This window comes from Strix aluco, chromosome 1 (genome assembly GCF_031877795.1).
Source record: "Strix aluco isolate bStrAlu1 chromosome 1, bStrAlu1.hap1, whole genome shotgun sequence".
Lineage (NCBI taxonomy): Eukaryota > Metazoa > Chordata > Aves > Strigiformes > Strigidae > Strix > Strix aluco.
Window position 1 is genome coordinate 112,848,577 of NC_133931.1, and position 14,617 is coordinate 112,863,193.

The following is a 14,617-nucleotide window of genomic DNA, read 5'->3' on the forward strand; positions in this document are numbered from 1 at the left end:
TAATACGATACAAATTAATTACAGAAGGTACATCAGAATACAGTTTACTCCTTTTTCCCCAAAGTCATCCTTGGGCAGATTTGGATCAGCCTACAGCACCATTTCAGCAAACCTGGGTCAGTTGAATGGATATTAAATTGTACCTGGGTCTGTGAGTGTGTCTTTATGTAAACACCTCTTGCAGTATGTAGAACCAGAAGTTTGTGGTGCATTTGAAAACAGAGTTCCTTGTGATAGTGTTTGCTGTTTGTTGTGGGAAATGCAGATAGGGAGTAAAATTTTTTTTCCATCATTTCAAACTTGATTGTGAATTGCCACACGTGAATAAGGGTTTTGACAATTGTTACTAAGGTCGTGGCTCATATTCTCCAGTACTTACAGTAAGGACAATTTAAACAGTCTTGCATCTGAGTACAGTCAATCATTTTAAGATGGTATTTAGTAAGAAATGGTATCTAGTAACTGGTAAATGTTTGCAACAGTATGTGTGTAGGAGGCAAACTGTTAATGGAAATAAAAAGCCACTTGTGAAAATGGTTCTCCTACTTCCTCACAATTATTCTGCTTTAGCTATGGCTTTACTATAATGAGTAACAGTAAATGAAATTTTCACTCTATTACTGCATAGCAGTGGCAGATCACAGGTAGTGTAGAAAGCATTTTGTTTTCATTTAACAGGCTACATGGTATCAGGTGGTGTTGATTGACATTTCTTGGATACTGCTTTATACAGCATTTCATGCAAATCATGTTTGAATGAGACTGCTGCATCAAATTACATTTCTTTCATATTATAGCCCTTGCAGATGTGAGACAGGGCTTGTTCAGCAGCTAGCAAAAAGCTTTCGTTTTTAACATTTACTGTTTTCACAACTTGACTGCAAAGCCCTATAATTACAGCACTTAAGGTAGTGAAGGAATGATGGGCACTTTCTCTTATCAGATCTATAAGTAGTAGCAAGCAGATGCAGCATGAGATCCCTCCAGCTGTCAAATATTGTCAGGCTGGCATAGAGGGAATGCAGTTTAAAATGCAGGTGACATAATACCCAACATCCTCCATTTGCTAGTGGGCTTCTGATTAATCACGATTACCATACATTATCATACCATCAAATTTAATCATATCAATGAATTCCCATCTGCAGGAGGAGCAGCAGCAGCTAAACATGATGGTAACAGCTATTAAATAAGAGAGAAATAGATGGTTTCTAAATGCAGTAACCCTTTAACTTGTCATTCTAGCTCCAGTGTGCACATGCTCTGTAGATATTAAAATCAAACAGAAAACTTGTGCATTTATATTTCGTAGTTATTGTAATTTACCTTTCTGTTAAGTGATTGCTATTTAGCACTGCCAAGGAAACCAGAGTTGTAGAAATATTTTTTTTTTTTTTCCTGTGTTAGCGATGCTAGATTTTCTTCAATCTCAGCTTTAGTACCTGCTAAATACAGAATCACAGAATGGCTGAGGTTGGCAGGGACCTCTGGAGGTCATCTTGTCCACCCTCCTGCTCAAGCAGGGCCACCTAGACTGGTTGCCCAGGACCGCGTTCAGATGGCTTTTGAGTATCTCCAAGGTTGGAGACTCCACAACCTCTCTGGGCAGTCTGTGCCAGTGCTCAGTCACCCTCACGGTAAAAAAAAGTGCTTATTTAGATATATTTTTTCATGTATAGGTATATACATTGTCTTTTATATATTTGTGTGAATGAAATTTGAAGTTTAATTTTTGTAAGCAAAGCACAAATTTTTACTGAGGCAAAGAGGAAGAAGCATTATGCATATAGCTATATAGCCATTAATTAGGCACTGTTAAAGAGATATTTTACAGAAGTCAACGCATAAAGAAATCCAATTAAAATCTACAATTCACTTCCTACTACAATGCAGTAAGAGTAATCCAGTGCTTAAACAGTGAATGGGGAACTGAAATGGATTTATTGTAAAATTACGAGTCCTAGATGATAGTATAGCTCTCAAGCTATTTTCACTGAGCTGAGAAAATGTCCTTTTAAAAGATAAGTCAGTACATTTTTTTTGTATTGTGATGACACAAATAATTAATAAACTGGTATTTATTTACCTTCTGCACCTTCAGTTCTTGCTAATTCTTTAGAATGTAAAAGGAAAAAATGTTTCGTTCATTATAAAACAGTAAGTTGTACTACTGTTTACAATATAATGAGGTAATTTAGAGGAATCTTCTGGGTTGACTGTAGCATACCCAAAAAGGGAAAAAACATTCAGGCCTTCATACACAACATGTGAGTAGTACCTGCAGGCACATTGGGAGCTCTGGGTATGTAAAGTTATTGCATCAATATGTTTGCAAGGTCATATATGTGTAAAACATCTCAAAAATGAGATTTCCTTACAGAATTAAAAATCAGGAATCAAGTAATTTAACTACTAAATAGTCAGGTCTCAAATGTCATTTTCTAATACAGATGAAAGTCCATGTTAGCAGCAATTCTAATACTTGACTTCTATAAAGCTGGCTGGTTCTTGCCTTTTTTGTAGGAATCTGAGCGTTTTTTGTTTAAAGGGAGAGGCATCATCCCCAAGTCACATGTATTTGTCTTTGAGGTTTTCAGATTGTTTTTAAATTAACTGTAACTGCACCTTCAGGCTTGGAGTGTAATGTAGAAATCCTGAATTTGGGATTCATGATCCAGTTTAGTTCTGACTTCAGAACTGTTTCTAATAGTCAGTGACTTGCAGGTCACTAAGATATACTAGGCCAATAAACACAGTAGTAATATTTCCATGGAGTAATCTCTGGTAAGTCCAAGGATAAGGTATGAATTTTGTTAGATGTTTTGTCTTACTAGTTCTGAAAGCAGAGGAGGTCCAAAACTTTTGGGTCTCTAATTTTTCATGCATCCCTAAAACTATTAGTTTTCAGCACGAAAAATATGCAGAAGGATTTTACTGTCTTCAAATAAAATGATTATGAAATTCTTCTCTTCTGAGGGAGCGTTCATCATTCTAAAAGGCACTGATGTCTGTTATAATCTTTCTGCAATTTCTATTTCTATTGTACATAATCTTAAAAAGTTGAGGGTACCAAACAAAAATGTCTACACCAGACCCCTGAAGAGGATTACAAACTAAACTGAAACAGAATTTTCCAGATGAATTAGTTTAAAACATCTGTTTAAGAAATTACTTAGGTTTGTGCTCTAATCTGAGAGGTTTGGGTTTACTCTTCCTTCAGGCAGCGCAGACTCTTACAACTTGTCTGTCACACTATTTCTTATTATGGCCTGTCTCTGCTTGCTGGAGACACTCTTTCTTCATCCATACAAAACAGATGGATAGGAGTTCCTGCACATCAGCACTGTTAAGAATTTAAAGCTAGAGTTGGGATTTAGGTAACAATACCTTTCCGATGTCTGCATTTCATTTAGGAGAGTTTTCTGAGAATTGTTCTTGAATGGGACTGCTTGTCCTGCAGATTTTCCTTTCCTAACATATGTACCTTGATGGTAGAGCAGATGAAGAGTGAAGAAACCTATCTGTGAAGCAATCCTTCTATGTAGAACTGGTTGCTTGTGGGCCATTCTGTTTTGTTGCATCTCTTACAGAAGCATACTGAAGTTGGGAGTATTTTTGTCTCCGTTAGCGACATGAATATGTCCCTGCTTGATGTATTAGGGGGGATGCCCTGAAGCTTGCTGAAAAGGAGTACAATGAAACGAATTTTTAGCTTTAGTCTCCTGAACTGTTTGGGATTGTTTTAGTATGCTGGGAGTATCCTCCTCTTTCTGTATTGCCTGTGTCCTTGTTTTAGCTATTTGATCGTGAGTTGGCTATAACAAGGGATTCCATGCCTTTCTCTCCTTGCTCTTGTACTGCTTTTCCATGATGGCTGAATTCTATTTTTGGGACCTTAAACATTGAAATTAGGCGTTAGTGATTTCTCTTACAGGTGACCTGAACTTGTGCCTAAACCTCCGAACACACTTTCGTATCTCTTGAAGTTATGTAGTATCAAAGAGAAGTTTGTCCAAGTTATGTGGTACACTTTAATATTAAAAATTACTGTTGGATCAGTTAAGGAAAATATCAACCCCTTCTCTCTGACTCAAATCTGCCTGTAATACTAGGGTCTGTGCAGTCCACACACTTGAACCAGCACTTACTTTGAGGGGAAAATGCAAGGAGATAATATGTTCCAGAACCTTTGAAAAGACTCATGTATGGGTAGCATGCAATCATTGTCTTGAATTTTATGCTTGCTCTGAACTTTAATTTTTGTCCTTGATTGAAATGTATTTAAGGTATTAATTTTTATATAAGATCTTCTTATAATACTAAATCCATTGGGAAAATCATGGTGCTTGCTAGGTTTTAGTTCACCTTGATGGAATTACATGATTGTCATAGACGTCACAGGGACACTACTGAGTTATTTAGGCTGTATTTAAGGATATATCACAATAAGCTTTATTACAAAATATAAAATAATATTTTTATTATAAAATTCTGGTGAATAATATTCTGTATGCTGTGCGCAGTAAATAAGAATACTATGAAACTTAAATGTGAAGAGACATGGTTTGTGGGATATATATATTTCTGCTTGAAAATTTCTGAATCGTATCCAAGATATATGAAGCAGGGCTTCCTACATAAGAGGATGAAAAGTCAGTTCCTTGCACTGGAAGGTAGGCTTTTTAGGAGAGCTTTTCAAAAAGTCTGGTAGCTGCTGAAATAAGAGGATTAACATCTTGTGACAGATGGCTATAGTTTTAATTGTCATATGTTATAGTGGTCATTATTCTTTGCATTTAAACCGTATAAGAAGAATTAACTGAGTGGCCCTGCTTAACTGTCAATGGGGTTCTCCTAGCTCTTTGCATTTTAAGTGAGATTAATAAATGAAAACATGTTGTAGAGGCAGGGTATATTTTATTGAAAGATTCATGAAGTTTCAATGACATTGTTAAGGTATTTAATTAGTCTCATGAAAAAAAAGAAGTGACCCTTTTAGAGAAGCTGATAAGTCATATAATAGCTGTTAGATCCTCTTTATTCCTTGCTTTATAAGATTAACTTTGTGCTAAGCAATTTATGCTAAGTTTTCCCTTTTATTGGTAACCAAAGTTATCTGTGCTTCATGAATAGATTATTGGAGATAACATCATGTAATTAACAAGAGATGCAGAAAAGTAAAAGTACAATTTGTGTAAGAATTGTATGAGAGAGAATGTTAATTTCTTAACTAGGAAGGATATTTAAAGGGATAAAAGGGAGGCAAAATAGTGGAGTTCTTTGAAAGGATTAAAGTAACCTTATCTCATGTTCTTTCAGAAGGTGGGATTGCCTGAGAGTGTGAAAGTCATGCTCAATGAGCTATTCACAACTCTAATGAATTGTAGACACAAGTTTGCATTGCATTTTTTTTCCAAAAGTGATTGATAAGGTATAAGTTATGCCTTAGCTATATTGAATAATGGAAGTTAGTAAAAGGGGAAATTGTACAACCTGTAGGCATGTGGAATTGTATAACAATGTCAGCTTGAGGTGCTGTAAATTATAGTGTGTGGGGGAGGAAGAGTGCATAATTGTTTTTTTCTTTGTCCGAGTAAGCTTCGCAAAATTAAAGAGATAAAACATAAAATACGTGTCAGTAACACTTCAGTGTGTTGCTGTCTTCTCCTTTGAAGTATTTCTGAGATGTCTGACTGTGGTCTCTTTGGAAATCCACACAGAACCCTCTTTCCAATGTAATTTCCTTCTAGACTTCAGTTCTTGTATTCAAAAAAAGATGGTACGTAAGAATTTTCAAAGTAAAATTATATGAGGATAAATTAAATGATACAGTTCAACACGCTCCTTAAAAACAGGAAGAAGTACGGACCAAAAATTACTTTCTTTGGTAGTTTAAGAAAAATCTTGGATGTTCAGTACCTTGCTTTTCAGTGTTTAGGCATTGAAATGTTTTGGTTTTCACAGAAGAAAAGAAAGAATGGCCAGAGCTGTGTCCTTCTGCAGCCCATGAAGCTTTGCTGAGAGGCTGTTCAAGAGCCCTTTAGCTCTCCAAAATGACAATTTTTTGCTGAGGTCGTTGAAATACTTGTTAACGCCAGGGCTGCAGGTAGTGGTTTAGAAGGAACTGCAGTGCTGAAGTGGTGGCAGTTTTGTGAAGGGGTACGTGTCAGTTTGTTCAGGACTTCTAGGCCAGACTGTGGCGTGATGGGTACATCTGCTTCAGGTCTCATGCTGTTTCCTGATTCTGTGCTCTTTGTGCAACTAGCTTTTAATCTAGCTAAAAACTTCATTTTGGGAGTCTTTCCCTGCAATTTGATGCACTTTTAAGTAATCAATCTGATAATTATACTAAATAGTCAATAATAATGATACTAAATCGGTAATAATGATACCATATATTCCAGTGAGAAGGGGAGAAGGCTCCTCCAAGAAGTTACCGTATGTGCTCTGCGGGGTTTTTCTGATATGGACGTTTGGTAGCTCAGTCTTTGTAACCATTTCTGTATGAATGTGAACCAGCCTGTGGGATCTCGCTGGAAAGGCACTAATAAATATTTTTTCCTTTCCACTAGTGTCAGAGAGGCCCCAGTATTGGACTGAAATGTAGAACCTTGCAGCCTTGGCTGATCATGTGTATTTGCAGTTCTCTCTTTTGCTAGGTTGAAACCTGTTAACTTGAAAATGGGTATTTTGAAGACGGAGAGATGCATTAAGTAGAGAAGTTTCCTAAAACATTTAAAAGTGGTGAAGTAATAGTTAAAATAATTTTTTGTAGGGAGTCTTAGTTGATGTGTGTACTGAATAGTTGGTTGTAATTTAAAACTGTTCGTATAGCAAAACCATGAAAAATGGGAGTAGCTACTATGCATATAAAGATTTATTATGCATCTGTGTTACAGTATGCTTATTTTATCAAAAATAGACCTTTATGAAAACTGGCTTTTGCACCTGCCCTTCATTAATTTTTGAAGTTAGTAGCTCTGTGTGGTCTTTTCTACGAAATACCAGAGGACACTTGGGGGTTATTAGTAGCAAATACTTGCTGAATGTAGAGTTTAACACTCATGGTGAAATAATTCACTCCTAGAATTATAGTTGAACTACTGTTAAGCAAAAAACAAACTCAAAAAACCCACCCTCAAAAACTTTTAAGTAACTGAGAACTGTTACATTACTTCGTACTATTTTTAGGATGATTAGAATTTGGCGTAAGTAAAAGTTGAAGTTATACTATTAGTGTATTCCTATTAAATGGGGGGGAAATTAGTGGTATTTCAGAATAATAGATCAGCACCTCATAACTTGGAAAAATCTCCACCATAGTTTACATATTTTCTTGAAAGTAAAGTTTATTTGTGTCTGGAAGTAGTAGCTCTAGTTGAACCTTAGAGTTTTAGTTTCACATGTAGTGTGTGAAATTGATCCATCACACAATTAAATTCCTGTTGGAATAGTCCTGAAAGCTTTTTTCAGACGAAAAATCTCAGCAATGTAAAATCTGAAAATACAAGCTTCCCATTACCCATCTTACTGTAATTAGGGCAGAATTTTATTTCACTCTTTAGGGACAGTAGAAGCAAAGCTGATCTAGGAAAAAAGTAGAGGTCAGTCTCTTTTCACGGATGTTGGAAGGAAAATAATCAAAATAATACATATAATTTTTTTTAGAAGCAAATATTGGTAATTCATTTTTTGGCAAATAACAGATGTCTTCGCAATTAATTTTGCATGATTGGCCTTTGGTTATCTGCCAAAAATTTATTGGTCATATTTTAGTAGTTCTTCAAAATGTCATATACATAAAGTTAAAACCTGTTCAGAGGTCAAGCAAGTAGGTATTTCTTAGCGATACTCAGTTGTCTCTATAGCATGCAGCTTTACTGTGGTGTGATTTATATCAGCTGTACTTCTGTAGTTTTGCCATTTTTGAAACTTTCAGGTTTCAAAACACCCAGCCCTCTCTTCCATTGTGTGTGGAGTAAGTGCTATGGCAGGGAAGGGTCATTGTTTTGGCACTAATGAATCCTGACAATGAGGAACATGTTTGTTGTAGGATATAAAAAGCATCTTCGTGTAACTTTAAACGCTAAATGGAGAAGGAGGGTTGGCTTTAGGATTGGAAAAATACTTGCTATCTTAAACTTCTCAGCCTCAAGGTTTAACTGGAATCTTACTTAAAAAGTTGGGAAAAAAATCCCAGTATTCTTAACTGTGAGGAATGGAAAAGAGAGAGACAATAGGAAGAGTTCCAAACTTCAAATATTTCCTCCTTGCTCTGATTTTGTTGGACTGTTTTGGAGCTATTTTGACTCAAACTTGTGTTGTGGGATATACTTCTATGAAATAAGACTAGAGTAAAAAAAATATTTTCTCAATGTATCTTGGTGGGAATTTGTTGGGATTTTTGGATACCAACTTTTTGATAACAGTTGGATAACTTAGTTTCTCTTAAAATCAATTAAACTGTTTAGAGGACAGTAAACATTTGATTCTTAAATTAAGACAGATGGACACCTTGGGTACTGAATGGAGCTTGAAATCAGTATTGCTTATATTTTAAACAGTAAAATATCTTGCAGGTTATTGGTTTCTGTAATTTTTAGTAAATAAACTATAATCTCATTTTTTTAAGGTGAACTTTTTTAGGTCTAAAATAACCTTGTGTTACCCAGTTCTAAAATTTAACTAAAGCTTATTTCGTAAGGGTTTAAAGTTTCCTTATGACGGGAAATAGCTACTCTCAGCATGTGTAGTACTACCAGACTTCTGTGGTCTGAACCAAGATGTTGTACTGGCTGCCTGCCTCATTTTGAATTGTTTTGGTTGAAATTTTTCAAATACTTTAATTCCAAGATTGAAAAAGTGGAAAAATAATTGTTATGCCCAAGTGACTTACTTAGGCATGTTTTATTTTTGCTCAATTTTTCAAGAAAGAAAACTGAGTTTGGCTGCACTTAGTATGTTTTGATACATAAGAGCTGTGTGAAGTTCAACAGGACTTTCCATGCATTTGCAATTCATGGGTGCTTTGGGATGAGGTGGATCCGTGCATAATAATGAGGGTACAGGTTGGCAGGAGAGGGGAAGCTGGTACGAAGAAGCATTTATTTAAAATACAAATAAAGGATCTTGTGCTCTCATTTACTTCTCCTTCCTTGGCAGGAAAAAGGACAGAAATTACCTGGAGTAAGTGTACAGACAAGAAAGGTAGGGTCTGGGTGGGGTAAATAGGAGCTCCTGACTGACTGCCACAAGACAAGACCACCAGCTTGGAGTCAGGGAGCTGGGAAGCTGGATCCATGCTGGGATTAGGAACCAGTGGGCAGAGTGAAGGACGTGATGGGGATGAAAGAATGTATCTGAAGGACCAGGAGAACAGTAAGGCTAATTGGACAAATAATTAATATTGGGGAAGATGCTTGAGACTGGGTTACAAATTTGGCCATAGAAGTGGAGATGCCTGCTTATTTTGTAGTCTAAGCCTGTATTTTGTAACCTAGCCCTAAAACTGAAGTTAGGGAGTGAGGGGAGAGACTGATAAGGATCTGTTACCTTGACAGGGCAGAAAATGTCAAGTTTGGAAGAAGCAGGTAGAGGAGACTGGTCACTGCAGTACCATTTGGTGCTGGGAAACAAGACCAGCCAGATCATTACTGCTGCCAGTTCTTCAGCTCAGGTGGCAAATATGTGATACTTACACTTTATTAGCCCAGGTTTCAGTAAGTTTCTGTCTAATTTGTTTTCCACTGGCTATTTTAGAAATACCTAAGGTATATGTAGACATATATTGTGTCTAGAGAAAAACACAAGGAGAATTTCAGAGCTTCCAAGTCAAGCTCTCAGAAAATAGGAAAAAGCAGGTTGTCTGTCAAGACTGCTTTCTCTCCCAAGGTGCATTGTGTTCGTGGGACTATGTGCAGTAAATAAGATGCAAGATAAAAACCATCTTGTGTGAAACTGCCCTGATGGAACTGGTTTCTCCCCTGCCTCTGTTGCAATGACCTTATGCATTATGCAGTGATAAACTAACAACTAAATAGCTAAATATCAGTTGGTTTGCTGGGTGTCTTCCTCGAGGAGCGCTGTGTATTCGCTAGGATGGCTGTAAGAACAATGCTTTGAGAAATAGGCTTTTATCACCAAGGCTTCCAAGATGAGGGAGTGCATTTAACCTTAGTTTGAAAGTACATCTGGCAGCTCCTACGTGCGGTGAGTTTTCGGAGCAAAGGGTCAGGATCCTCAAGGTTTGTGTTCAGTTGCTCTTTTGGCAGGCAGCCAGTGCTGTCCTGCTCAACATGAGGGAAGGGCAGTGCAGTTGAAGCAGCCTTGTTCAGCTAAACCTGAATGGATTTTGATGGGACAAATAAATGTCACTTTCTCCATCCCAAATAGCTCCCTCTTCCTCCAGCTGTTATTTGCAGGCAGCCTGTTAAATTCAAAGGTGCTAGGCTCTTCTGAGGTGGCAAGAATATTTTGTGTTGGTAACTGTTCACTTGCAGAAGCATAGCAGCTCCTCATGCAAACAGTATGTATGCTATGAGGACTGTCATGCTTGAGTGTAATATAGTGTCTTTCCGCTAAATGAAATACCCACAGGAGACTGGCTGGCTAGGAGCACTGGCAATGGGATAGACCCTTTAATCTCTAGGAATGATAAAAGTATTTACAGTTGATGGCTGTATAATGACATAAAATAAGTAGTCACAGTAGTGCTTCCAAATAAGAGGTCTTAGTATCTCACATATCCCTGTTTAGGTGTTATCAAGAAGGCCACAGATTTAATAATGATTGTGATCCTCAGTGCCTCTCATCTACTTGTTTGGGCCTTGCCAATCCCAGTTGTATTGTGTTGGTAGAAGGGTGTGAAGCAGCTTTGTCTTGTGCTACTTCAGTAGTGAGTAGACTTCAGTTTCCAGGGCAAATACCCATTTTTGCTTCATGAGAAATTATTTGCCTAAAATGCTAGTATTTTTACTGTACAAATAGGATAGTGAGACTGCACATACTGCATGGTGAGGGCAGCTCAATAGACAAATGATAAGCTGCTGCAACTTAGTTTAGTTCTTTGCTGATGGCCGTATTTCAGTCTAGCAGGGAGTGTTTGGTCTGAAATCTGTTTTGAAAAACTTGTCTTCAGCAGTGGCAAGTTTGAAGCTTTAAGGTGAGCGTATGTAGACAGAACAGATGCCACCACTGATTTCAGAATCCATATAATGAAAACAAAGATGTTCATAGATGATTTTCTTTGATTTACTCATACATAATAAAGAAATGCTTGTAAATATAATGACTTACGTGAAGCAAAGCTGCTTCTGTTTATAGCAAAAGGTTGCCAACATATTATTTTGTAAACTTTTGATATAAAAGATGAAAAAAATGGTAGTGTGACTTGATTAAGTGTGTCTTCTGCAAAGGTCTGCTTTTGGACTGACATCCAGCTTTCCTCAATACGTAAAGGCTCACTTTACATTTAAAAAAAAAACCACTGGAGGAAAGACAATTTTGTATTCTTCATTCTAATGCTTCAGATTCTAAGTTGTGAATAGACAGAAGTGTTATTCTCCTGTTACTTTTTTTGAAAGATAATTTATTTAATTTTATGGATGCCATAAATTGTCCTTCCCCTCCACCCCCTTTTTTTTAAGTAAATCTGCTTCACTTCTGTAGCTTACATTGTACTAAATTGATGGTGAAGAATAGCACAGTTTAAGAAGATAAATGTCAGGAATGTCTTCTAAAGTAGACATTCAGATTTTTTTGGATTAATGGGAAAGAAGGTCAATAATTGCATGGATTTCAATAAGCTTGAGAAGAAATGGCATTCCTGTGGTGCTAGTGATTATTAAAACGTTGTGAATTCATTTCAAGATACTGTACTGGGGTTTAATATCTCTTCCATTGTGAAAGAATGACTCACTAAGGGCTGCCAATTTGTCCAGATGATTGGAGGTAACTCATAAAACAATTGTATTTTTAAGAGAAAGTTATAGCAGGCAATAGATAAATTCATGGATGGTAGTTTTAATCTTAGTTCTGCCTTATTAATAGGGCCCTCCAGACTTTCAGCAGCATACACCTGGACCAGTTCCTACCAACTTCACCCAAGCTCCGAGGCTGCCAATCCAGGACCAGTGGAGAGGGCCACCACCACCACCACCACCGCTGCCTCCACCACCTCCTCAGGAAAGAGATCCTTTCTTCATAGCAGGTGAGCATTTTCTTTTTTATTAACATACAAAATCCACTTTTTGTAAAGTGGCTATGTAGTGTAAGTGTGTGTTGTGGTTTAGCCCCAGCTGGCAACTAAGCTCTCTCACTCCTCCTCCTCCCCCCTCCCCTGCAGTGGAATGGGGAGAAGAATCGGGGGAAAAAAAAGTAAAACTTGTGGGTTGAGATAAGAACAGTTTAATGACTAAAATAAAATAATAATAGTAATGAAAATAGCAAAAAGAGAGAGAAATAAAACCCAAGAAAAGACAAGAGATGCACAACACAATTGCTCATCACACTGACTGATGCTGGAGCAGTGATTCGCCCTTCCCAGCCAACTCTCCTTCCTCCTGCCCCCTCTGGTTTATATACGGCTTATGACGTTCTATGGTATGGAATATCCTTTTGGCTAGTTCAGGTCAGCTGTCCTTGCCATGCTTCATGTGTACCTGCTTGCTGGCAGAGCATGGGAAATGGAAGAATTGTTAACTTAGGATAAACACTACTTAACACACTGGTGTTTCAGTTGTTGCTATAAACATTATTCTCACACTAAATCCCGAACACAGCACAGTACCAGCTACTAGGAAGAAAGTTAACTCCGTCCCAGCCAAAACCAGGACAGTGTGTATTGTGTAACATGAAGTGTTCAGAAGAACCTGAAAGCTGGAAGATCCTGTTCGATGTAGCCAGACTAATACATGCCAAAAAAATGCCAGTGGTCTGGTATCTTTTTACATTTTTTGATGTAATTTTATGTCTCCATCTAACTCCCATCAATTTGGATATTTATACAGATACAAAATAAGATTAATATCGAAGTGGTTGTTGCAATAAAGTTGTTGTAATTTGTTACATTTTAGTTAACTAGTACTCTCCATACACTTTGGTTTCTGCTAGTAACTCTTTAAACTGCCTGGACTATGTGAGTACTGTGAGAAATCTGTTAAGGTTAGCTAAAGTGATAGAGCATAGCAAACAAAGGAGATAGTAAGTGCGTGTGTGTGTATGTTTATATGCCATAGATATGTAATGTGCATATATATAATGTATATGTTGTGGACAGTTTATGCACACAAAATATGTAAAAAATTGCCAAATACCTGGTCAGCAAATGGTATCAACATTTTATGAGTTTTTGTGTGATTTAAACTATAATCCCTGGAATCCTTCATTGATTTCATTAAAGTAGAATTTCTAAAAGGTATTACTAACTCCAGCAAAGTTCCAGTTGTGCTGGTCTTTCAAGCATCAATTCCCTTCATACACAAGTGGCAGAAGCAAGACAAACACGTAGCTCTTAAAATTAAAACATGCCCTACAATTTTGCTTTCTACAAATTTCAGGTTACTTTTCCAAATCAAAATAGAGCTTTGTTTTGAATGTGTGCGTGTGTCCCGGGAGGTTGTCATTTGATCGCTTACCTGCTTCCCACAGATCCAAGGTTTCCAAGTCATCACTTGTTTGAGCAGCGAAGCCCCCCACCACCGCCACCTCCTCCGCTTCTTAACAGTGCACATCCTGTCCCCACCCAAAACCCGATGCCATTCAGCCAGCCCGGGCCGGTGTTCAATCAGCAGGGACAGCAACCCGTGTTCCCCCGAGAGCGGCCGGTACGGCCGAACATGCAGCCTCAAGGCCCTGTGGGGATTCTCCACTTCAACCAGCCGGGCTCGGCAAATCCACGGCCGTTCATCCCTCCGAGGCAGCAGTTCCTGCAGGCCCCTGGACAGCCCTTCCTTGCTGCACACACACAGCCCAGCATGCAGGTACGGCTCCACGGCAGCGAGGGGCCTGCGGGAGGGGTCTTTGAAGGGGCGCAGTGCGGCCTTGTAGGCTGGCAGGAGTGAGGTAACTGGAGTGGAGTTATTTGAGGTTACAGGTAGGAGGCAGGTGGAACTGTAACGCACTTTATTGCTGTGGCTGAAAAAGCGATGAATTTTCTCCCCAGTTGCCAGCACTAACGTATTTCCCATAGTGAGCCTGCAGCCCCCGGCCCTGGCTACTTAAATGGCTTTAGCTCCGCAGGGGTAGGGAGAGGGGCCCCGTCCTGCGTCCCCAGTCCTCCGGTGCCGGCCGGCGGGGCCAGCGGCGGGGCGGGAGCGCCCTCTGCCGCTCAGCTGCGGAGCTCGGCAGGGAGCCGGTGGCCTCCCGCAAACCGGGAGGAAGCAGAATTGTCGCTTGAACTACAGGGTAAATGTTTTGGGGATGTGTCGGGGGACCTGGAGGGCCCTGCATGTTCAGTGGGCTTTGTGCGGGATCTTTTCATGGTGTCTGTGTGTTGAATGGGGGGAAATGCCGCAGTCTAGTGATGTTGAGGAAAAAAACAAAGGAAGAAAAAAACCCACCAAAATCCAAACAGTTTAAAAGTCATTAGAAAAGGGGGCAGAGAGCAGGAACCCTTGCA

At 38.6% G+C, this 14,617-nt stretch overlaps 1 protein-coding gene across 11 annotated transcripts in view; it reads left to right on the plus strand.

Annotated features, from left to right (window-relative positions):
- RBM33 (RNA binding motif protein 33) overlaps positions 1–14,617 on the plus strand; it is a 102,798-nt gene that overhangs the window by 47,116 nt on the left and 41,065 nt on the right. For all 11 annotated transcript variants that reach the window (XR_012624054.1, XR_012624055.1, XM_074831513.1 and 8 more), the window contains 2 exons: positions 12,049–12,208; positions 13,648–13,979. Coding sequence is in view for 9 of the 11 variants with exons in the window: in XM_074831513.1 (XP_074687614.1) it covers positions 12,049–12,208; positions 13,648–13,979 (492 nt within the window). In the remaining 2 variants the exon portion in view is untranslated. The remainder of the gene's footprint in view (positions 1–12,048; positions 12,209–13,647; positions 13,980–14,617) is intronic.